At 39.3% G+C, this 25675-nt stretch overlaps 2 protein-coding genes across 2 annotated transcripts in view; one reads left to right on the plus strand and one right to left on the minus strand.

The window, feature by feature from the left end:
• Positions 1 to 2631, minus strand: part of LOC150089964 (neuroguidin) — an 81384-nt gene extending 78753 nt beyond the window's left edge. The window contains exon 1 of the mRNA XM_090368927.1: positions 2520 to 2631. Coding sequence (XP_090225053.1) covers positions 2520 to 2531 — 12 coding nt within the window. The 5' untranslated portion in view covers positions 2532 to 2631. The remainder of the gene's footprint in view (positions 1 to 2519) is intronic.
• Positions 2632 to 10582: 7951 nt separating this feature from the next.
• EMC4 (ER membrane protein complex subunit 4) overlaps positions 10583 to 25675 on the plus strand; it is a 30538-nt gene continuing 15445 nt past the window's right edge. Inside the window, exons 1-2 of the mRNA XM_090368928.1 lie at positions 10583 to 10839; positions 16124 to 16235. Coding sequence (XP_090225054.1) covers positions 10772 to 10839; positions 16124 to 16235 — 180 coding nt within the window. The 5' untranslated portion in view covers positions 10583 to 10771. The remainder of the gene's footprint in view (positions 10840 to 16123; positions 16236 to 25675) is intronic.

Consider the following 25675-nt stretch of genomic DNA (forward strand, 5'->3'; position numbering starts at 1 on the left):
GTAACAGGATCTAGATAATTTGGGCAGATGGGCTAAGAAGTGGCAACTGAAGTTTAACCTTGACAAATGCAAAGTACTGCATATGGGTAGAAGAAACCCCAGAGAAACGTACCAACTGTGTGGTACTACACTTAAGGTGGTAGAAAATGAAAAAGACCTGGGAGTAATTGTGCAGTCAGATATGAAGTTTTCTGAGCAATGCAGACAGGCTGCCAGGGCAGGTCATGGGGTTTTGTCAATGATATATAGGAATTTTGCTAGCAAGGAAAAGAAGGTGATTGTCCCTCTGTATAAGGCAATGGTCAGGCCACGCCTTGAGTACTGCATACAGGTCTGGAGGCCTCATTTTAGGAAGGATGTAGATTTACTTGAGCGTGTACAGAGAAGGGCAACAAGATTGGTGAGGGGAATGAAGGGATCCTCTTATCAAGAGAGGCTTAAGTTCTGCAAATTGCAGTGGCTGGAGACTAGGCACCTGCGCGGTGATCTGATTGAGGTGTATAAGGCCTTGAATGGGTTCAGCACGCTGAATTCTGATGGGATCCTTCCACTTGTTCAGATTACGAACCTAAGGGGGCATAAATTCAAATTAAGAAAGGATAGATGTAGAATAGATGTGCGGAAATTTGCCTTTAGCCAGCGGGTGGTTAATTGCTGGAACAAACTTCCATCTGTCGTTGTGGAAGTTGATAGGTTGAATAAATTTAAGGAGGAACTGGACAGGCATTTGGAGGGAATGGTGTGATTTTTTTTTTTTTTTGGCTGATGCTGCATAAGCTCATACATTTGCTTTCTTGCATCACATGCCACTACTACTACTACTATACTGATAGCAAACGGTAGCCCAGCACCATGATGTGGTCACAAAGGAACTGGATGCAAAAAATAATTTTGATATCATATACTTGGATTTCAGGAAAGCTTTTGACACTGTTGCGCATGGAAGACTACTGTACAAATTGGAGCAGAATGGTATTAAGGGTAAGTTTCTACAATGGATAAAAGGATGGTTAAGTGGGAGAAGACAGAGGGTGGTAATCAATGGGTGCTGCTCTTCGTGGACTAATGTTATTAGTGGAGTCCCACAGGGTTCGGTGTTGGGTCCACTGTTGTTTTGTGTATTTATCAATGATATTGATGAAGGTATATCAGGCTTAATGTCGAAGTTTGCAGATGACACAAAGGTTGGCAGGGTTGTTAATGACAGTAATGGCAGTGTGCTACTGCAACAGGATCTAGATAATTTGGGCAGATGGGCTAAGAAGTGGCAACTGAAGTTTAACCTTGACAAATGCAAAGTACTGCATATGGGTAGAAGTAACCCCAGAGAAACGTACCAACTGTGTGGTACTACACTTAAGGTGGTAGAAAATGAAAAAGACCTGGGAGTAATTGTGCAGTCAGATATGAAGTTTTCTGAGCAATGCAGACAGGCTGCTAGGGCAGGTCATGGGGTTTTGTCAATGATATATAGGAATTTTGCTAGCAGGGAGAAGGAGGTGATTGTCCCTCTGTATAAGGCAATGGTCAGGCCACGCCTTGAGTACTGCGTACAGGTCTGGAGGCCTCATTTTAGGAAGGATGTATATTTGCTTGAGCGTGTACAGAGAAGAGCAACACGATTGGTGAGGGGAATGAAGGGATTCTCTTACCAAGAGAGGCTTAAGTTCTGCAAATTGCAGTGGCTGGAGACTAGGCACCTGCGCGGTGATCTGATTGAGGTCTATAAGGCCTTGAATGGGTTGAGCACGCTGAATTCTGATGGGATCCTTCCACTTGTTCAGATTACGAACCTACGGGGACATAAGTTCAAATTAAGAAAGGACAGATGTAGAATAGATGTGCGGAAATTTGCCTTTAGCCAGCGGGTGGTTAATTGCTGGAACAAACTTCCATCTGTCGTTGTGGAAGTTGATAGGTTAAATAAATTTAAGGAGGAACTGGACAGGCATTTGGAGGGAATGGTGTGATTTTTTTTTTTTTTTTTGGCTGATGCTGCATAAGCTCCTACACTTGCTTTCTTGCATCATGTGCCACTACTACTACTACTACCATCTGTTGATTTCTGGTATTTCCATTATCCTAATGACTGATTAAAAAAAAAGTTTCGCTCATAAGAATCTCCAGATTGATTAATTCATAACATAAACACAAAATATTAAACCACAGAGGAAACAAGTTGAAATACCAATGGATGTAAAAACGAAACTTTACCAAAAATTAAATCTTTGCGGTCAAAGATTTATTTGAGCAGCTGACTGCTCAAAGAGCAGTCAGCTGCTCAGAGCAGTCAGTAAAGTAGCGAAACAGCTGACTGCTCAAAGAGCAGTCAGCTGTTTCGCTACTTTACTTGCATGCATTATTTTACAGTACCTATGAATATTTCATCTTATAATATCAAATATCTTACAGATCTGCAAGTGTTTTCTATTTTTCTAACTGTTAGAATTCTATAAGAAGCATTCGACAGCTAAATAAATAAGAACGGCAAAAACTTCGATAACGATAAAAGAACTCACCGTATCATCCATTTTCTGTCTTCTAAAAGAAGCTCACGCCCTCTATCAATAAATATTAAATTTTATAAAAAATAAAAACCAAAAAATAGAACGAATTATGTGCATTATCTAACTTTGTTGCACAGTTGGCATTATCTTACAGATTGCCCTGTATCAACTATACAATTGGTATAGAATAATCTTAAGTCATTTCCTCTCCACAGCGGGTGGAACAGACCCGAATTCGAGTACCGTCGACAACGGTAGGAATTTTTAAGGGCCTTTTCACGTTGGCACTAATGATATTAAGAGCAGTGACGCAGCCAGGTTTTGAAGTGGGGGGAGCAAAGGAATAAAATAGGCGCCAATTGTCTGTTTCAATGTAATTTTTTTTATAGTTTATGGAATTAACAGACATAAGACACATTGCACGGCAGATGAATTTGATTATTCGGGTGGCCTAAAAATAATAGTTTGATTTGGATATGACAGGGGGAGCATTCGCCCCCCCTAGCTACGCCACTGATTAAGAGAAGGAGATCTGAAGACTTACTTAAAAAGTACAGAGCCATCATGGGAAAAAGTCGCGAGTTAGGATTCGGATCTGACAAAATAGGAATGGAATGTGCAAGGCTCATGGGGTAGAATTTTTCGAAGCATTGTCTGTGCTTATTAACAGTACACTGTTTTTACAGGGACGGGATACACTTAAATAGAAGTTATCTAGAAGCTCTCCTGATGCAATCAAGGCAGCGATAAATGGATCAGAAAGCTACTAGTTTTGGGGAGAATACACAGACTACACTGAGTGAACAGAAATCAAGAGATACCTACCTAGCAACCAGTAGGCCCACCTTTCGCCCAAATAAGGGCAGTCACATGGCGAGGCATTGAATCGACTAGTACAAGAAACCAGCAAGTATTTCTATCTATGCTTCCTGCAGCCTGTCCATAATTCCACCACATTCCTGGGTGCAGGATCCAAAGCTCGAATGGACCTTTCCCCAGAATCACAAAGATGCTCCACTGGGTTGATGTCCAGTGAACGGGAAGGCCATTCCATTGTCGTAAAATCTGTGGAATGCTCTCCGAACCATGTTCTAGTCACCACTGTTCTGTAGGCAGGCGCATTGTCCAGCTGGAAAAGTCCATTACCCTGTGTCATGAAGGGATGCAAATAGCAAGGCTTTTGTGGATTTATTGGATGATTGTTTTCTACATTAGCATGTTCGTGAGGCAACAAGAGGGAGCAATACTCTTGATCTGATTATCAGTAGTGATTCTTCATGCATTAAGAATCTGCAGATAAATGAACCACTAGGTGGCAGTGATCACAGTGTGTTGAAGTGGGATTTACTCAAGGAGGTAACTACCATCAGAGGTAAAGGGAAGGGTTTTTGTTTTCGTAAAGGCGACTATGATGGTCTGAGACAGTATTTAAATTCTATACAGTGGGACCAACTGATGATGTTACCAACAGCAAACTCAAAATGGGAAGCATTCAAGGAACTAATCTTGGAGGCTACCAGGCTTTACAACTAAGAAATATTGTTCAAGGTTTAGGCCTAAATGGTTGTCAGATGAACTAATGAGACATGTGGCAGAGAAGAAAAATGCATGGGATACATACAAATTAATGGGTGACATGGAAGTCTATGATAGATATAAGTTGGTCTGTAACCAAGTCACAAAGGAGATTAGGCAGGCAAAGGCAGACTACGAAAAATCCTTGGCAAAGGATGCAAAGAAAAACAGAAAAGAGTTCTTTACCTATTTAAACTCAAGAAGGAAAGGGATAAATCAGATTGGTCCACTGGATATTGATGGTTCAACAGTTGAGGATCCTGCTCAGGTGGCTAACAATCTAAACGAGTATTTTGCATCTACATTCACGCATGAGGAGTTATTCAGGAAGGAGAATGATGTAGGTAAAGTAAACATTGGCAGTGAGCTGGATGATTTTATAATAACTGAGAGGAAAGTGGAGGAGAGATCGTTGAGGATAAACATAAAAAAGGCACCTGGGGTGGATGGGATCTATCCAGTTATATTAAAGGAGGCAGCAAAGGAAGGAAGCAAACCCCTAGCCATAATTATGAGAGCTTCTTTGGACTCAGGGGAGGTACCCATAGACTGGAGATGTGCAAATGTAACCCCAATTCCCAAAGGAGGATCAAAGGCTGACCCAAGTAATTATAGACCTGTTAGTTTAACTTCTGTTCCAGGTAAATTAATGGAGGCACTGGTTAAAGAAGCACTGCAGGATCATCTAGACAAGAATTCAGTTATAGCTCAGACGCAGCATGGTTTTGTTAAGGGCAGGTCTTGCCTGACCAATTTGATTGGATACTATGATGTAGTCACAAAAGAACTGGATGCAGGAAATAACTTTGATATTATATATTTGGATCTTAGAAAGGCTTTTGATACTGTTGCACATGGAAGACTGCTGCACAAATTGGAGCAGTGTGGCATTGGAGGCAAATTGCTGCTATGAATAAGGGGATGGTTGAGTGGCAGAAGACAGAGAGTGGTAATCAATGGACACTGCTCAACGAGGACTAATGTTATTAGTGGAGTTCCTCAGGGTTCAGTGTTGGGTCCGTTGTTGTTTTCGGTGTTTATGAATGATATTGATGATGAGATATCAAGTTTAATGTCCAAGTTTGCAGAAAACGATACAAAGGTTGGCAGGGTTGTTAAGGACACTACTGACGCTATGCTGCTGCAACAGGATCTGGAAAGGTTGAACGGATGGGCTGAAAGGTGGCAAATGAAGTTTAACATTGACAAATGTAAAGTACTACATGTGGGAAACAGTAACCCCAGAGCAACATATCAACTCTGCGGTACTACACTGATAGTGGTGGAGAATGAAAAGGACCTGGGGGTAATTGTGCAGGCAGATATGAAGTTCTCTGAGCAGTGCAGACGAGCTGCAAGAGTAGCTCACGGTGTCTTGTCAATGATATACAGGAATTTTTGTAGCAGGGATAAGGAGGTGATTATTCCCTTGTATAAGGCAATGGTTAGGCCACATCTTGAGTACTGTATACAGGTCTGGAGGCCTCATTTCAAGAAGGATGTAGAGCTGCTGGAACGGGTACAGAGAAGGGCAACAAGATTAGTGAATGGAACAAAGGGTTGCTCTTATGAAGAAAGGCTTAAGTTTTGCAAATTACAGAGTCTGGAGACTAGGCACCGGCGAGGTGATCTGATAGAGGTGTATAAGGCTCTGAATGGTTTGAGCATGCTCAATGCCAATGGGATTCTTCATCTTGCTCAAAATAATCACCTCAGAGAGCATAAATTCAAATTGAGGAAGGACGGATGTCGGATAGATGTGCGGAAATTTGCCTTTGGCCAGCGGGTGGTTGGTTGGTGGAACCGACTTCCGTCACTTGTTGTTGAAGTTGATAGCCTAAACAAATTTAAGGCTCAAATGGACAGGTATTTCGAACGAACGGAGGGGTGAAATGGGAGTGGTGTGTTTTTTTTTTTTTTTTTTGGCTGATGCTGAATAAGCTTGCTTTCTTGCATCATATGCCTCTACTAATGCTAATGTTAATGCTAAATAGCCTGCAAGGAGGGACACATAACCCGGACCGTTCAGAGATGCATCTAGACGTACCAGAGGTCCCAACATGCCAGATGAACACGCCCCAGACCATTACCGACCATCCACCTGCCTGAACAGTTCCTTGTTGACATGACGGTTGCAGAGTTTCGTGCGGTTTCTGCCAGACACGCACTCATCCGTCCGCTTGAAATAACTGAATATGGGAGTCATTGGACTCCCATTTCCAGTTATTTCGTCTCCAATCATCTCCGTCTCCAATGATCCAAGGTCCAGTGCCAATGTTCTTTCACCCAGTTGAGGTGTAGAGTCCTGAGTCGTGCTGTTAGCAATGGGATTGTCAGGTGGGTTGGCGGCTCCCATAACCTATTGCCGCTAATGATTGCTTGATGGTCTTGGTAAAGACTTTTCTGGCACCTCCCTCGTTGAAATTGGCGGTGATTTTTGCCACTGTGGCTCTCGGGTCCGCTTAAACAATGCGACACAGACGTCGACAGCCACATTCATCCACCACTTTTCTCCATCCACAGCGCTATCCACGATGAAATAATAATCCGGAAATGGCGAATTCTCGCTACACTCTTGATAATGTGGAACAGGAATACTAATTGGAAAAATTAGTGGTCGTTCGTGGTGGAGTAGATCAGGCTATTGTGATCTGGATGTGCGGACCTTGAAATGTTTTGGAATTCATCTGCGAATGCATGTACGGAAGCTGTGTGCAGAATTATGATTAGAAAGCTGGCTTAACACAGTTCACTCTTTTCGTATAAAGGATTGGACTGTGCAACGGAACACACCGTCCTCTCCACACCGGGTGGAAAAGGCCCGGATTCGAATACCGTTGATGACCGCTAGCATTGTCGCTGTTGTGGGTATTATTGCATCAGGCAATCATGTAACCAATCACTGCCTGCAATAAAGATATAATGACGCAAAGAACTTTAGTGGGTTTTTTCTCTCTGTGGCTAAGTTAGTCGGTCTCAGGCGTAGATAGCAAGATTTTTCCCCCACACCTAGGGGTTTTTTCGTCCAGCAAACAGGCAAATCGACGAGAAAACACACGCAATTTACAGATAAAATAAATATGGGTAGATGTAATCATTTACAGGGACCCTAATATCATAATTTGTTTTGTTTTGGGGTTTTTTTTGTGCGTCAGAACAGTCTGTGCGCGTGACACAGTGGTATCGTCACCGTTCGCCCCACAATGGATGGAAAATGCCAGGGTTCGAATCCCGTCGATGACGGGATTCGATCTTAGTAGGCTTTTTTTCACTCCGTGGCTGAGTTAGTCGATCTCAGGCGTAGATAGCAAGGTTTTTCCCCCAGACCTCGGGTTTTTTCGTCCAGCAAACAGGCAAATCGACGAGAGAATACACGCAATTTACAGATAAAATAAATATGGGTAGATGTAATCATTTACAGGGGACCCTAATATCATAATTTGTTTTGTTTGCTTTTTTTTTGTGCGGAAGAACAGAATGAATAAATTCATTTCAGTAGGAGTGGGCAAGAATATTGCATTATGTTTAAGAGTGTAGGTGGGTGTCTATTCTCACTTCCGCATCCACATATTAGACCTCTTCGGTTTCCTCTTGACATCCTCTGACAGTTCATGGTGCTGTCAGCATTTTTGTGATTGTCGCGGACAGCTCCTTGTGCTGGTTTTTTATACTACAGAGCTCCAACTCCTTGCTGGGAGTTCTATCCCACGCAGTTCATTGTGGAGGATAGAACCTACACAATGAACCTACACCGCAGAGAAAATCCTACACATTGTATAGAATTTTCTCAGCAGAGTACCTGCTTCCTGCGACTCTGGAATATAGATTCTTGAGGAACTCCTTAACGTCATGAGGATTTCTTTATTCACCACTATTTCATTTGTGGTTCGGTATGGTTTGCCTTAGCTATCTTAATTGATGACGCTGTGGAAACGATTATTTAAATTCCGAACATGGACACTTTAACCTGGACTTCGAACTGTTTTCTATATGTATCTATTTTTGTGTTGCTTTGATGTGTCATTTTAAGAGTGTTACCACCTTGCAATTGGGCAAAACAGGAAAGGGAGTACATTACAGTTATCTGAATCATCTGTTAAATTGACAACGGCGATGCCAAACTTTAGCAGGAACCGCCTAATACACAGGGTGCCAATTAAATAACGAGACTGACGTTACTACAAAAAAAAAAAAAAAAAAGAAAACGAAAAAAAGAATAACACTAACGGTAAAGTAAGGAATTTTGAAAACACTTCTGGAACTGCTCTTGTGGTCCCGCTTTCAGCTGTTCGGTCACTGCAGCCTGGATGTCCTCTATCGTCCCGTATTGCGTTCCTTTCATGGCTGTTTTGATTCTGAGACACCCAACTCTCATCACCGGTAATAATTCTACTAAAAATGTTGGGTCTTTGTCAAAACACGCCATCAAATCGATGCAACACTCGATTCTCTTTTCTCGTTGCTCGAAACTCAATGAATGCGATACAAAACGGGAACAAATTTTTCTCTTACCCAGATCTTCTTTTAGAATTTCTCGTACAGATTCCTTATTGCTACTGATCATCTCAGCTTGAAACTGATCTGTCTTCAGTCACAATTTTTCCAACCTTTGTGACCATCTCCGGTGTTCGAACAGATCTCGGTCGGCCAGGTCGGAGATCATCCTCTTACGATTCACGTCCTTTACAAAAACGAGAAAACCATTCAAACACTCTTGGTCGAGACAAACATTCATCAGCATAAACTTTTCTTATATCGTCAAAAGTTTCCGTAGCACTTTTTCCCAATTTAAAATAAAATTTGTCTTCCAGGTACAAAGGTTGATGACGTCGTAGAGCAGATATCATCTTTTAAGGGCACAAAACGATATTGTTGTACACGTTGGCACTAATGATATTAAGAATAGGAGACTGGCGGAATTACTTAACAAGTACAGGTCACTGTTGAAAAAAAGCCGTGAATTAGGGTTGAATTTGAAAGTGTCTCCAATTCTGCCCAGACACGATTGGAGGCAATATATGATGAGAACCTTGTCGATCAATTCGGCCCTGGAAAGATTGTGCAAGGCTCAAGAGGTAGAATTTTTTTCAGTCTGGTATGTGCTTGTTAACATGAGAGACTGCTTCTACAGCGATGGGATACATTCAAAGCGAAAAATCAAATTATTATTTTAGGGTTGCCCGTAATTAAATACATTAACCCTTATTTCTGTCTGTAAATTGCGCATGTTCTATGGTTGATTTGCCTGTTTTGCTGGACGAAAAAACCCCAGTTACTGGGGAGAAAAACCTTGCTATCTACGCCTGAGACCAACTAACTCAGCCACGGTGTGAAAAAAGCCCATTAAAGTTCCTCGCGTCATCGACGGGATTCGAACCCAGGCCTTTTCCACCCGGTGTGGGGAGGACGGTGACGATACCACTGTGCTACCACTGTTTTTGTTTATTTATTTTTATTTTTATTTTTATTTTTACTTTTCCAGGTATTGTACATTTCCTTGCTGTGGAAAAAAAAAAACAAAACAAAAAACGGTGATAAAGTTTCGGTATAGAAATACCATCTTCGTCATACACATCGGTAATATTATATCAAAAGCGAGCCTAAACTAGCTGCCAACGACTCGCAAAATCTAAGGAAAATTGCGCAATGAAATTTTCTGGCACCCTACGTAATCGTTTCTAGTTGGCCTATATGAATGGCCGTTACTTGATTATCAAAATTAAAATATTTTATTAACGAGTGTTCTGTTTCGTGAAATGTCCTATTTCTAATCCTAGCCCCAATGACGTCCCAGTTAACTACTTTTAAAGCTTATTTTTAAATGAAGCCAATGGCAAAAGTACCATACGGAGCCGAGTAGTCAGGACAACGAGTGCAGCATTACACGCTCTTTGAGTGGACCGGGGTTCAAGCCCGTGACTACTAAATACGATTAACAATTTGTATTGATTGATTTATTGGCAGCACATCCAGTTTGGATGTGCTGCCAATAAATCAATCAATAAATAAATCAATCAATAAATCAAGTGGGCAGCACATCCAGTTTGGATGTGCTGCCCACTCCACTGACCTGGTGGTCGTGCTGGAGTATAAACAAGAACATACCAGCCTCAGACCAGCAACTGCAAGAGGTGCTGAACAGACAGGGTTGCGCCTGTGGATGAAGCTTATCTTTTAAAAAAAAAATAATTAAAAGCGTTCCACTTGCTTCCATAAAAGTTTCGAAATTGTTAAGATGGCCGTTGCCAATTACAAGTTCTAACACATCCAAGAAATCTGTTACTAGTGATTAATGTTGAATCCGAATTTCACACAGATGAATAGTGGTGTAATTATTGTTAAATGTGCTGGATAAAATATTAACAATAAATATATTTAATATAATTTTTTTTGTAAATTATTAATAATCCACCTGTTCCAGCCTTAGCGAAAATTCTGAACTTCTATTAGTTGCGTTGGGTCTACTGTAGAGTCCATGCGCATAGCATTTTTTTTTTTTTTTTTTCCAAGCATGAACTGTAAAGGCGTGTAAAATATATCGTTGGTAATGTCCTTTCCCTATAACACACGCCATTAAATGTTTTCCATATTACTTCAACATATACTGTATAGTACCATAACTTTAACTAACCACTCCGATGCTGTGGTGAACGGGTATCTGAACATAGTTGGTTTCCTTCCGTATCAATATGGCGTCGTCCAGTAGTAATAGAAGCTTGGCTCGGCGACATAAGTGGTCATTTTCCTTTGCCCAAAGGTATGTTTTCCGTCTAGAATATTAATTATTTTGACATATAGAGAAATCTGGCATCACGCTCATAGTTCGGTAAATTAATAGCAGAAAATTTTGCCCAAATTTTGAGTAACTTCTTTTTATGTTGATATAACAGCTGATAATAGCATGCATTCAAAGCTGCCGTGACCTGAATATCAATTGTTATTAGTGGTAATAACTGCGCAAACTAAGATCAACAGAAATAATTTAATATCGAACAAGTTAGCAATATTCCGGAGTTACTTTATATGAAAAAGTTATCACAAAAATATTTGTAAAGAGTTTAATTGTTTGGTTAATCAATCTGCTATGGATGTGTCGTGTACTCTGTATAAACTGTGAGCTTAATGCATATCTGAGAGGTATTTGAAAAGATTCTCGATCAATGCCGAATTTTGATAGCCTGGGGTTCTAGTGTACATAAATATTAAAAGTTATAAAACTTTACTTTTTAAAAATCCCCCTACGACCTTGATTCCTTGCATCAATTGCACAACTACACCCGAACCCAGTATGTAATGAGAGAATTATTCAAAATACGAGATATAACTACAGGGGAGGACAAATTGCAGTACCAGAACAATACGGTAACAACAAAATCAAACCCCCAGCCTTCCTCTCCCCGACTTTCTGTGATCACATCCAGTTACATAGTAATCTGTGGTTATGCTAGATGGGGGGAACCCACCCACCTACCCAGTCTGTCGTGATGTGGGGGGAGAACCTGGAATAGCTTCTAAATCATTAGACAGCAATATTTCTTAGCCCTTACTATTCTAGCAATACCCTGCACCTAGTAATAGCCCCAAACCTACCCCCCCTCCCACCCCAGCTCTTTTTGTTCCCGGATCCCAGTCTTGTGCTTGGAACTAGCCAAATATAATTTACAGGGTAAGCGACCACGGGGGAGGGGGGGTGAAGGATGTGAGTTGAGGCTTTGCACAAATGAGGATGCTGAAATGAGATTGTGTGTTGTTTAAGTGAGAATGTCCTAATTATCTGTTGAATGTTGCACTCTGAATATATGAGCCCCAAAAAAAGCAAAAAAAAAATAAATAAATAATAATAAAATATATATATATATATAAATAAATGATAAAAATAAATAAAATAATAAAACAAAATTTTAAATACTCCCTTGCAGGTTAAGATGTGTAATTGTGTTATGAATGTTTCTGGCCATGTGTGTAAAATGGCCAAATGAGTGGTTGTGACCTGTAAAAAAAAAAAAATTGTTTACTCTGTATTTAGGTTGCTGTGAACATTTCAGTGTGCAGGTTGTATTGTTGAGTGAAACAGGGTAAATGTGAGAGTAGAAGCTGTGCTTTGTCTTCCTTGTTACACCCTTGAATATACATTATTAAAAAAAAAAAAAAAAAAACTTTAGAACATCCTGTGTACTCGTATAATGATAAGTGTGTGACTGAAGTGTGTTATGGACTTGTCTTGCTGATAGGGCCCCCCCCACAAACACATGTGTAGTTAGGGAGTGCACCCAATCCAGATGTTCCCCCACTCTCTGTGCTGATACCATGCTAACCCTTGTAGGTGGACTGAGTTGAAACCATAAAAAGAAGGAAAGACTGAGTTGAAACCATAAAAAGCAGTAGGTTTTTTTTTTTGTTTCATTAGGTTTGATCTAATAGTATATATGTGCTTTTGTGATATTGTTCTGGAAAGATGGTTTTATTTTTTTTTAGTTTGGGTATTTTATGTAACAAGGGACACAGCAGCAACCCCCAAGGCAGAATGTACTGGTCCCACAGGAGATAGTTGTTGGTGACTCTATTGTCAGGGAAGCAGGAAATATATCGTACAAAAAGGATAGGTGGAATAGGACTAGAATATATCTGCCAGGGGGAAAAAGTTGATGGTGTTGTAGAACAGATATCTTTTAAGGGCACAAAAGGTGATACTGTTGTACACGTTGGCACTAATGACATTAAGAGATCTGCAGACATACTTACCAAGTACAGGGCAGTGTTGAAAAAAGTTCCAAGTTAGGGTTAAATTTGAAAGTGTCTGCAATTTCGCCTAGACACAATAGGAGGAGTAGATGATGAGAGCCTTATATAGTTAGGGAAGGACGTTACATGGTTGTTTTCCATGAAAATTAATTGTTGTAATAACCACTCTTCTACCATGTGAGATTAATAATATAATTTATAGCCATAGGCGGATTCAGGGTAGGGGCACATTCCACCCCCATCCCCCATTTTTCGGAGAATATACACCAATCATTTAAATTCCCTTTAGCTACAATTTTTTTTTTTTGTTGTTGTTAAGATAGGATTTTATCTATTTTTGCATTGTGGCTCAGTTATTTTCAAATGACTACAGTTGGCAGTGCTGATGTGATCACCATTCTAGTTTGGGTCATGTGTAATATTTTCTTCAAAGTAATTCAGAGTTAAGCTGTGTGTCTATGTCTGCCAGTCACATTACGTTTGAGTGTCATATTTGTTTTGTTCTGTGCATTATTTTGTGCCTTGTTTGTGCACACACAAGGCATAAAATGGTGCCCCTCTTGTCATTTTTTTTTTCTGGATCCACCGTTGCTTATAGCCCAAACCACTATACATTTAAAGGTGATGTTTCAGGCAACTTACCACTGCCTATCATCAGACCATACTTTAAAGCAGGAGTCTGACACCAGGTAAGAATGTAATTTTTATGTTTGTGTTTCTGTATGTATTTACCATAATTTGTAGTACAACCTTGTATAATCCTAATGTAATTTTAATTACAAAAATCCTTAGCTTGGATTCCCTAAAATTCACAATTAATAATTAATTACAAATGTTTCTAAGTTGTAACTATATTTTCTCCCCTTGACAGCCAATGTATGGTCTGATGATAGGCAGTGGTCAGTTGCCTGAGTCACCACTTAAATGTATAGTGGTTTCGACTATAAGCTTAATAAACTATATTATTAATCTCACATGGTAGAAAAGTGGTTATTACAACAATTAATTTTCATTATCAGTCAATTCGGCCCTGGAGAGATTGTGCAAGGCTCATGGGGCAGAATTTTTTTCTGCATGGCCTGTGATTGTTAACAGGAGATACTGCTTCTACGGGGATGGGATACACTTAAATAGAAAAGGTGCAAGAATATTTGGAGGTACGTAGACTAATAGATTAACAATAGCCACAGGCAGAGGTGAAAGTGATTCTTGCACTGCTTCTAATGGAATGAGCAGCAGCCTTAAAAGCAAGGTTCTGGGGATTTCATGAACTGCTGAGAGTCACCATGAAACAAGTAAATGTGTGGGCTTTGTTAGGGTAACTAAGAGTAAGAACAAATGCATGTATACTTGCATGTACACTAATGATAGGGGTACAGTAAATAAATTTGATGAATTTGAAGTGCTGATCAAGACGTCAAATGCAGACATTGTTGGTATTTCAGGGACATGGTGTCACTCAGATATAAAGAATGCAGAATTCGAATATGGAGAGTAAAATATATACAGACAGGATAGGATAGGAGGGGGAAATTTTGCTCTTAGTTAAGAAGCAAATAAAATCTAAGGCTTTGCATCCAGTTGACATGGGTGGCCAGTGCAATATTGAGTCAGTTTGGTGTGACATAGGCACTGGGAAAACAAAAATGAGAGTAGGAGTGTGTGTTACAGGCATAATGACTCTGATGAGTACAACCAACAGCTGTACAGAGAAATAGTGGGCCAGTAAATCAGAATGCTTATAAAGGGGATATCGACTGGAACTTGTGGGTTGGTCACTCACATGCTAACAAGACTTTTGTGGATTTATTGGATGACTGTTTTCTACAGCAACTTGTTAGAGGCAACAAAGGGAGTAATACTCTTGATCTGATTATCAGCAGTGATTATTCATGCATTAAGAATCTGCAGATAAAAGAACTGCTAGGTGGAAGTGAACACAGTGTATTGATTTGGGATTTTCTTAAAAATGCTACTACAATCAAGGGTAAAGGGAGGGGTTTTTTCTTTTGTAAAGATGACTACAGTGGTCTCAGACAGTTAAATTCTATACAGTGGGACCAACTGATGATGTCACCATTAGCAAATTCATAATGGGACTCATTCAAGAAATTAATCATAGAAACTACTAGACTTTTAATACGAACTGAGAAATACTCTTCAAGGTATAGACCTAAATGGATGAACTGATGAAACCCCTGGCAGAGAAGAAAAGTACATGTGATGCATTTAAATTATCGGGTGACACAGAAACCTATGATAGATATAAGCTAATCTGTAATCAAGTCACAAAGGAGGTCAGACAAGCAAACCCAGATTACGAGAAACCTTTGGCAAAGGATGCAAAGAAAAACAGCAAGGGTGTCTTTATTTATGTAAACTCGAGAAAGAAGAGGATGAATGAAATAAGTCCAGTTGATATTAATGATTCGACTGTTGATGATTCTGCTCAGGTTGATGACAAACTGAATTAGTATTTTGCATCTACATTCGCACATGAGGAATTCTTTAGGGAAGGGGATGCCAGAATTTTATCAATTAGAAATCAATTTAAATGCAATTAAAAATTAAATATCAAGTAAATAAATAATTTAACGAAAAAAAATTTCAATACAGGAAGGAAAATCGTTTTGCAATTTTTTTTTGTTAAATTATTTATTTACTTAATTTTTAATTGTGTTTAAATTGATTTTTAATTGTGTTCAATTGATTTCTAATTATTTTTGACTGTTATATAAGTTTTTCAATTTTTTAATTGTTTTCATTTTAATTTCTGGAGAGTATCATACAGATGGGTTCTACATATCATATTGAGATAAACTTCTCTTATTCTTTTACAAATATTAACATCAACGTAGAACATATTGAGCATTAGAGCTCTGGCTCATACTATGTAAGATATGACTATGCCAAACAGTATATAACATATATTTGGTCTAATGTTTTACCCTATAGCATGTAAAGAAGACATTCGTTAGCTTTTTTTTTTGATTAATTTTCTTTAGAAAACATAAGCATTTGTTTGCCATAAAGAATAATAATAGTTATTATTAGATATTTTTACTTAAGTATTAAATAAAAATATTTAATAATTTAAATATTTCCTTTGTCTAAGTGTAAACAAAAAATTGAGAACAAGAATATTAATATTTGGATAAATAGCAGGTTTTCCCATTCAGGGTTAGTATTAAAAAAAATCCATCTGTTTCTGTAGTTTTATAAAATATATATTTTAATAATTTAGATTGACGACTGACTCTCCATTATTTTATTATTATTATTTTTTTTTTCACCTTTAGGACAAAAACAGATAGACAAATAGAGCTTCCTGCACCTCCAGGTTACAGTTCCTCACTTGGTCAAGTTCATGCAGAAGCAAGTAGAGAGACAGATGCAAATTTAATTGTCAAGGTATTTTTTCTGATTAATGAATATCAGATTTTAGGTTGAGCTAAAGGATCAATTTACTATTATAGGAATAGCCCTTTAGCTACCTTGTGCAGGAGGGTGGATCTTCACAAGATCTGCCCTCTGTTGTTTCTTAACACTATATTTGTCCCCTTGTTTCTCTTGTCTTCTCTCCTGCTATTGAACGTACACCAACGTGCTTTCAATAACAGGAGATTTTGGCAAGGTGTGTATGGGCATGTACAATGTAATTTAATAGATTATAGGTATAACGTAAATTTTATTATTTAATATGTATAACGTAAAACTAGATAATGTAATACAAAGCACTGTATTAGGAATTTGTTAGCTTAGTATAGTATTATCAATTAATCAAAAATATTTATTAATCTTATTAAATTCCATTGTTAATTAAACTGTATTTAAATGGAAATCGTGACCCAGACTAGAGCTGCAAAGCAAAGATCACAGACTAGCAAGAGTGCTATGACTCGGAGGAGAAATGGAGGCAATTCTCCAACGCATCAGTCTCAAAAAATGTGCGAAATGTGAAATGTCTGCTGAACTTTATAAAACAGGACATTATCTAGCCAAGGAGGATGTCTTTGTGTGTGCTAAATGCCTAAGAGTGTCAAAAAATTAGGTGCAAACTCGGCATTCTGATGGGCATCTATGAGAGCTGAAGGTGTAGCGTAAATGCTCTCGAAGAAATTAATGAGGGCCCCATCAAGCTCTCAGCTGCCCAGCTCAACGGCTGAGCTGACTCCTGTGCATCAGGAAACACAAAGCACAATCTCCAAGGCAGAATGTGCTGGTCTGAAAGGAACTAGTTATTGTTTGTGACTCTATTGTCAGGGAGATGGGGAATATACTGTGCAAGAAGGATAGTTGGAACAGAATCAGGGTATGTCTACCAGGGGCAAAAGTTGATGACGTTGTACAGCAGATATCATCTTTTCAGGGCACAAAAGGTGGTATTGTTGTACACGTTGGAACTAATGACATTAAGAGTAAGAGATCTGCAGATTTACTCAAGTACAGGTAATTGTTGAAAAAAAGTCACGAGTTAGGGTTGAATGTGAAAGCGTCTGCAATTCTGCCCAGACATGATAGGAGAGAGTACATGAGGAGAACCTTGTCAATCAATTCGGCCCTGGAGAGATTGTGCAAGGCTCAAGGGGTAGAATTTTTTTCAGCCTGGTCTGTGCTTGTTGACAGGACAGACTACTTCTACAGGGATGGGGTACACTTAAATAGAAAGGATGCAAGAGTATTTGCTGATGCTATTGAGGCAGTGTTAGGTGGGTCGGAAAACTGCTAGCTTGAGGGGATACACAGACTAAAAGGTTAACAGTGGCCACAGGCAGAGGCAAAAGTGATTCTTGCACTGCTTCTATTGGAATGAGTAGCAGCATGGAAAGCAAGACAATGGAGATTTCCAGGAGTCATAGCTGAACAAATAAATACATTGGCTGTGTTAGGGTGCATGTATACTTGCATGTACACCAGTGCTAGGAGTATAGTTAATAAATTTGATGAGCTTGAAGTGCTAGTCAAGACATCAAAGGCAGATATTGTTGGGATATCAGAGACGTGGTGTCACACAGTTATAAGCAGTGCAGGATTGGAATTTGGGGAGTACAATGTGTACAGAAAGGATAGACAGGACTGGAAGGGAGGAGGGGTTATGCTGTTAGGTTAAGAAACACAAAATCTAAGAAAGTGCATCCAATTGATGTTGATGAACAATGCAATGTTGAGTCTGTTTGGTGTGACATAAGCACTGGGAAAGGAAAAATGAGAGTAGGTGTGTGTTATAGGCCTAATTAATCTGATGAGTATAATGATCAATTGTGCCAAGAAATAATGGGCCAGTAAATCAGAATGTCTTATAATGGGGGATTTTAACTTTCTAGATATTGACTGGAACTTGTGGGTTGGTCACTCACACACTAGAAAGACTTTATTGGATGACTGTTTTCTACAGCAGCATGTTTGAGAGGCAACCAGAGGGAGTAATACTCATGATCTGATTATCAGCAGTGATTATTCTTGCATTAAGAATTTTCAGATAAAGGAACCACTGGGTGACAGTGATCACAATATACTGATATGGGAATTACTTAAAGATGTAACTACCATCAAGGCTAAATTGAAGGGCTTTAGCTTTCAGGGGTCTCAGACAGTTTTTAAATTTTGTAGAGTGGAATCAACTGATGACATTACCAGAGAAGGTAACATCATCAGGTAACGTGATGTGGCAGAGAAAAAAAAATGCATGGGATGTGAGATGCATATAAATTATCAGGTGACACAGAAGCCTATAACAGATATAAGCTAGTCTGTAATCAAGTCACAAAGGAGGTTAGGCAGGTGAATGCAGGCTACCAGAAATCTTTGGCAAAGGATGCAAAGAAAAACAGCCAAGAGTTCTTTACTTATGTAAACTCTAGAAGGAAAGGGATGAATCAGATTATACCACTTAACATAGATGGGGTGACTATTGATGATCATGCTCAGGTAGCTGATAAACTGAATGAGTATTTTGCATCTACATTCACACATGAGGAGTTATTCAATGAGGGGAGTGCCAGAAGTTTATCAAACTCTAACAGGGAGCTAAGTGATTTTGTAATAACTGAGAGCAAAGTGGAAGAGAAATTGTTGAAGTTAAACATAAGGAAGGCACCTGGGGTGGATGGATCTATCGAGTTATATTAAAGGAGGCTGCAAAGGAAGTAAGCAAACCCTTAGCCATAATTATGAGAGCTTCCTTGGACTCAGGGGAGGTCCCCATGAACTGGAGGTGTGCAAATGTATCACCAATTCACAAAGGGAGTTCAAAAGGTGACACAAGTAACTACAGACCTGTTAGTTTAACTTGTGTTCCGGGGAAAATAATGGAGTCACTGGTTAAAGATGCATTGCAGGATCAGCTAGACAAGACTGAAGTAATAGTTAAGACACAGCATGGGTGTGTTGAAGGGAAGTCTTGTCTGACCAATTTGATTGCATACTGATGTGGTCACAAAGGAACTGAATGTCAAAAATAATTTGGATATCATATACTTGGATTTCAGGAAAGCTTTTGATACTGTTGCACATGGAAAATTGTTGTACAAATTGGAGAGGTATGGCATTAAGAGTAAGTTGCTACAATGGACAATGGTTGAGTGGGAGACGACAGAGAGGGGTAATTAAGGGACACTGCTCTTCATGGACAAATGTTATTAGTGGAGTTCCCTGGGGTTCGGTCCTGGGCCCATTGTTGTTTTGTGTATTCATCAATGACATTGATGAAGGTACAGTAAAAGTCCAAAAATCCGGACAGCTCAGGGGCTGGGTCGATTTTTGATTCTCAGGAGGTACTTGAGATTGTCACAGACATTCTCTCAGATATGCCAGACAAGCTGTACTTGCTACCTGGGAGTCTAAAACGCTGATGGAACTCATATTCGGGTGACACTCAAGTCAAGTGGACCCAATTTTGGCAAAGTTCCGATGGTCTGTGACCGCCAAATCCTCTGCTTGCACCTTCACGATGGTGGGACTGTTAGTAATCCTAGGTATAACCTCCATTCACAAGTACATGGTGGATGACCACCCAGGTGTGAACCAATGTAAGCAGGGGTCGAGGTGTGGCGCCCACACCACATGGAGAAACACCGCCCCTCTATGTTACCAGGCAGTACTAGGTGGTAGATGACTCTCATCAACCGGTGCAATACCACCACTTTGCTTATTGGAGGCTTGAAGTGGTGGAACCCATGTTTAGTCTCTAGAGCTAAGTTCCAGTCAACCCTTCCCTATCTCTTCCATCATGCAGTATGATTGATGACTTTTGAGGTTATGACGAACATCGTGGCAAGATCCAATATTCCTTACATTTCAAGGGTACAGCTCTAAAACGGTGTTTGCAGGCCGGCCACTAGTTAGTACACCGGACCGAACCTATTGGTAACTCTCTAGGAGGCTTCCGGATCAGCTAGTGTATAATCTTGCTACCTCTACTCTGCCAGATAGTGACTGGAGGCAGTCCGAGTAGTGTGTATGCGGGGAGCATTGTCGAGGCCACGTTATGTCAAGGATCTGGGTATATTCTTACCGTGTGTACGCCAAAAATTTCATTACTTCATACAGCATGTCCCACCCACTTTTTCTTACTATTGAATACACCATGAATTGTCAAACTAATAGAGCAAGCTTATCTGCAAAAAGATCTAAACCTCCCAAGCACTTCCTAATTCATTTCACAAATATACGTGGTCTCAATTCTAATCTCAACGATGTCCATTTCCACTTGCAGTCTGCCAAACCCCATGTACTTTTTCTGACAGAATCTCAGTTATCGGTTGATTCAACTACTGCTCATCTCAGATGCCCAAATTATTCGCTTTATGATTCCTTTCACCTCAAAGGTGGTACTTTTGCATATGTCCATTCTGATATTCCCTGTCAGAGACTTGGCAATTTGGAATCTCCTCTCTTTGATCTTCTCTGGCTTAAAATCTCTCTACCTCATTGTGTCAAATTCATCTGTTGTCTCTACTGTTCTCCCAGTTCCACTAATCACTTGGAGCTCTTTGATTTCCTCTCTTTGCAACTTGATTTTCTCCAGTCCAAGTTTTCTAACAGTGAGGTAATTTTCCTTGGTGATTTTAATGTTCGCAACTCCAGCTGCCTTCGTTTTCTAGTCACACCGACCCAGCTGGTCGAGATGCTGAGGCTTTTGCAATTACTAATGACCTTGCACAGATTGTTCGTTTACCTACAAGAATACCAGACAATCCTGATCATACAGCCAATACGCTTGATCTTTTTCTCACAAACAACCATTCTAAGTACACGGTTGAAGTGAGAGGTCCTTTTGGCACTTCAGATCACAACTTGGTGATTGTCTTTTCTCCAGTGGAACCTTTATCTCATGGCTATTCCCAACCTCGTGTTGTTTGGCATTACAAGAATGCAAAATGGGATGACCTGTGAGACTTCTTTTCCTTGTTCGGATTACTGTTTCAATGTCAACATTTGCTCAGATCGTGTCAGTGAAATTATTCTTGCAGGAATGGAATCCTTAATCCCACACTCCACTTTAAAATCTCATTCTTTATCTAAACCTTGGTTTTCAATAAATGTGCTAAGGCTGTTCAAGAGAAGAATATTTGCGTATCGTAATTTGCTTGTTTCTAATTCTTAATTTTCATTTTCTTCGTACACCAAAGCTCGCAACAATTGTAAAGCAGTTATTAATCAGTCCAAACTAGAGTTTGAACAGGCTAAGAGTAGAAAACTTGCTTCTTCTCCTAATGGTAGCCAGGCATTCTGGTCTCTTGCCAAAGCTATTGGCCGCAACTTTTGCCCATCTCTGCTCCCACCTCTGTCCAAACTAGATGGTTCTGTTGTCACTTCAGCCAAGGATAAAGCTGACCTGCTAGCATCCCATTTTTCTTTCAACTCATGTATTAATGATCTTGGTAAAACACCTCCCACCATTCCCAACACGCTCCATTCAATGCCCCCTGTGGTCTTCCGTCAAAAGGATGTCAGAAGGATTTTGACGAATCTTGATGCTAAGAAAGCTCCAGGTCCTGATGGTATTTCTCCACTTGTTCTCAAAACCTGTGCTCCTGAACTTACTCCTATTCTTTGCCGCCTTTTTTCACTTTCTTATTCCAAAGGTGTTTTTCCTTCTGCTTGGAAATTTGCTCATATCCGGCCAGTTCCTAAAAAGGGTGACAAATCCCTCCCATCCAATTATCGTCCCATTGCAATTACTTCTACTCTTTCTAAAGTAATGGAGAAAGCAATTAACCGCCAACTCTTAAACCACCAGAAACCTTCCATCTAATCATCAATCGCCAGTATGGATTCTGTCAGTGTCGATCCACTGGTGATATTCTGGCTTATGTTACCCATTTATGGACTAATTCAATGGAAAGGTTCGGTGAAACACAAGTAGTTGCTCTTGACATCTCAAAGGCTTTTGATCGTGTTTGGCATAAAGGTCTTCTAAACTAGCTTCCATCTTATGGTTTGCCAACTGTTTTTAGTAATTGGTTATCCAGTTTTCTCTCTGATTGCTCACTGAGGGTGATGGTAGATGGCTCTCTATCTTCTAACTTCTCCAGTAATGCCGGTGTCCCCCAAGGTTCAGTTCTTTCCCCCACTCTTTTCCTCTTGTATATTAGTGACCTTCTTCCATTGACTGGAAATCCTATCCATAGTTTTGCCGATGATAGCACATTGCATTCCACTTTCCATTTTGAGAAACCTTCCCTGCTCAATCAGCTTCAACTTCTTGAAAATCTGCTACCAATTCCTTAAATGCCAGTCTTCGGGTAATTCTCCCGTGGGGCAAAGACAACTTAGTTGATTTCAACCCTTCTGAAACTCAGTCTTGTCTTATATCTCGCAAAAAGGATTCTTCTGCTCCTATGCTTATCATTAGTGACACTCCGATTTCTGGGCAAAATGATATACTCTTTTGGAGGATTACCCTGACTTCTAATCTCTCTTCGCACAAGCACATTACAAATATTGCTTCCTCTGCATCTAAAAAACTTGGTTTTCTCTTTCGCTCTCGGCGTTACTTTTCTTCCAAACAGCTGCTCACTCTGTATAAATCGCAAATCCGCCCTGCAATGGAATATTGTTCCCACATCTGGGGTGGTGCCCCCAAAACCTCTCTCAGGCTTCTTGATTCCATTCAGAAGAGGGCAGTTAGGTTAATTAATGATTCATCTTTAACAAAGTCTCTCCACTCGCTGTCTGATAGACTTACTGTTTCTGCTGCATGCCTTTTCTACAGATACTTCCATGGGCACTGTTCTTCTGAATTGGCTTCTATAATTCCCGCTCTCTCTTTCAAAACAGTCCGAACATGTGCTGCCACCAGCCAACATCCATTTACTGTCTAACTTCAAACTCACAGAACCAACTTTTCATCTTCCTCGTTTATTCATTCAACTGCCGTTTTCTGGAACAACCTTCCTTCATACGTATTTCCTGAAAATTACAGTCTACAGAAGTTCAAGTCCAATGTCAACAAATATCTTCTTTCGTCTTCTCAATCTCCAACCCACGCACGGTACTAAGTACTATAGGTTCTAATACCTCTCGTGTACCGGCCTCCGTAGCCGAGTGGGCAGGAGCGGGAGTGCAGTAGCACACGCTCTTTGAGTAGACCGGGGTTCAAGCCCCTGACTGCTGAATACGGTCGATCTGCCAACCCGCACTGGACCAGCGTGGTAGATTATGGTCCATTTCCCTCAGCATGAATTGTTGAGGAGGCTTCCATCCTGCAGTGGGTTGATAATGGCTGCACTTTACTTTTTTTTTTTTTTTTTACCTCTCGTGTTTGGGGTTTACATAAAAAAAAAAAAAAAAAAAAACTTTTAAAATTCAAATTTAAGATGGAATAAAGAAGAGATGACCAGGTAAATTTTGACAGTTTATTCATTAGCAAATAAAGCATGCTTCATTTATCGAAATGAGCAGTTTTAAAGAAAAATAAAGTCAACACCTGACAAAGATGTAAACATAAAAATTTTCACCACAAAAAAAAAAAAGCGTGTAATAATTGAAATTGTGTTTAAAAATGGACAATGTAAAAGAAAAATACAGTATATAAATGAAAGCAGAAGATACATATTTTATATAAATTAATTATTTGTTTTAGTTTATTAACGAAACATTTTCATATAAAATACCAAGTTCGAAAAACAAACAAATATTTATTCATTCTTTTCTGCGATTTCTGTTGCACCTATTGCACTGCTTGTGGATGGAATACTTGCAGTTTCTACTCTATCTGCTGCACTGCTTGACACTTCTATTGCTTTCTTTAAATACTTTCGTATATCATCTTGTTTACGACTTTGTAATTTCTTTGTGATAAAATTATTATGCACCATATGCGCATGCATAACATCCTGAAGACTGAAGCTATGGTTCTGCTCCATAAATTTAATAGCTGTTTCAATGGACTTTTCTGCAGTAGCCCAAAATATCTTTTCTTCTTCAACTTTGTCGTTTTCTTCACAAGATTCTTCTGAATAATTCTCTTATATCTTATCAGGAGTTATAATGTTTTGAATAATTTCTTGATCAGTGAAAGTCGCTGCAACTTCAACATCATCATCAATGCGTATCCACTCTTCTATGTCATCAGCATTATGTTTTGAGTAGAGGGTTGTCTTCCGCACATAATTTAACAATTTCCATCAGTTCTTTCACTTCAGATGCCTTCAGCTTTATGTGAAATCCTTCAAAATCTTCGTTTCAATCAGATTGTAGATCTGCAAACACCACATTCGGCCATAATTTTTGCCATGCTCTTAAAAGAGTTACAGGCTTGACTGCATTCCATGCAGTCATGAGTGAAAATGTTACATCTTTGATTGTAAAACTGTATTGAAATTCTGAAGGGTCGACATTCTTATGTATCATTTTCGTCATAAAATCATTTTTATAGTGACATTTAAAGTTCCTAATGACTTCTTGATCCATGGGTTGAATTAATGGTGTTATGTTTGGTGGCAAGTAACATGCAAAAATATTTCCGCAATCAGACACTAATTTTGATTCATGCGGGTTGGCCCCACGGTTGTTGAGAAGTAGCAGGCATTTTGTATTTGCAAGCTTACTCAATTTTCTCAAATTCTGACAAACTGATGGAACAAAATCATGAATTAACCAATTGAAATATATCTTTGTCCATCCAAGCATTCTTTTGGGCTTTATAGGTCACAGGTAAGTGTATAATTCCTTTAAAGGCCTGTGGGCACTGAAATTTTCCAATCACCGAAAGCTTAATTTTATGCTGACCTGATGCATTAGCACACATAAGAATGGTTACTCTTTCCTTATTAAGCTTAAACTCTGTTGCATTTCGTTCTTGGTTTCTAGCCAAAGTTTTTGTGGGCAAACATTTCCGGTAAACCACTTTTTCATCAGCATTATAAATTTGATCAGCTGTAAGGTTGTAGTCAGATACAATTTTTTCAAATGTTGCACTATATTCTGTTGCTGCTTATGTATCAGCCGACTGTCTTTCTCCTGCAATATCTAGCTGTCTAATACCATGACAAGTCTTGAAATTCCTAAGTCATCCATCACTAAATGTGCACTCTGATTCAATGTTCATTTGCTCCTTAAAAGACCTTGCTTTGGCAATAAACATCAGCCCAGAAATTGCCATACCTTCCGATTGTTTTAAAAACAATTCGTACAACACTTATTCGAGATTCTCTATTGGCCGATGTAAACATTTTTTTCTCTGCAATTTTATTATAAGGCTCAGACGAGGCTGTGAATTCTACAATTTTATTCTTTGCCTTTTTTATATCATAAATTGTAGACTTTCCGATATTGTATGTTTACATTAAAACAGTATTGCTCACACCACTTTCTAGTTTCTTAATTATTTCAAGTTTGTCGCTCAC

This window comes from Mastigoproctus giganteus, chromosome 2 (assembly GCF_048544385.1).
Source record: "Mastigoproctus giganteus isolate SK-2022 chromosome 2, ASM4854438v1, whole genome shotgun sequence".
Lineage (NCBI taxonomy): Eukaryota > Metazoa > Arthropoda > Arachnida > Uropygi > Thelyphonidae > Mastigoproctus > Mastigoproctus giganteus.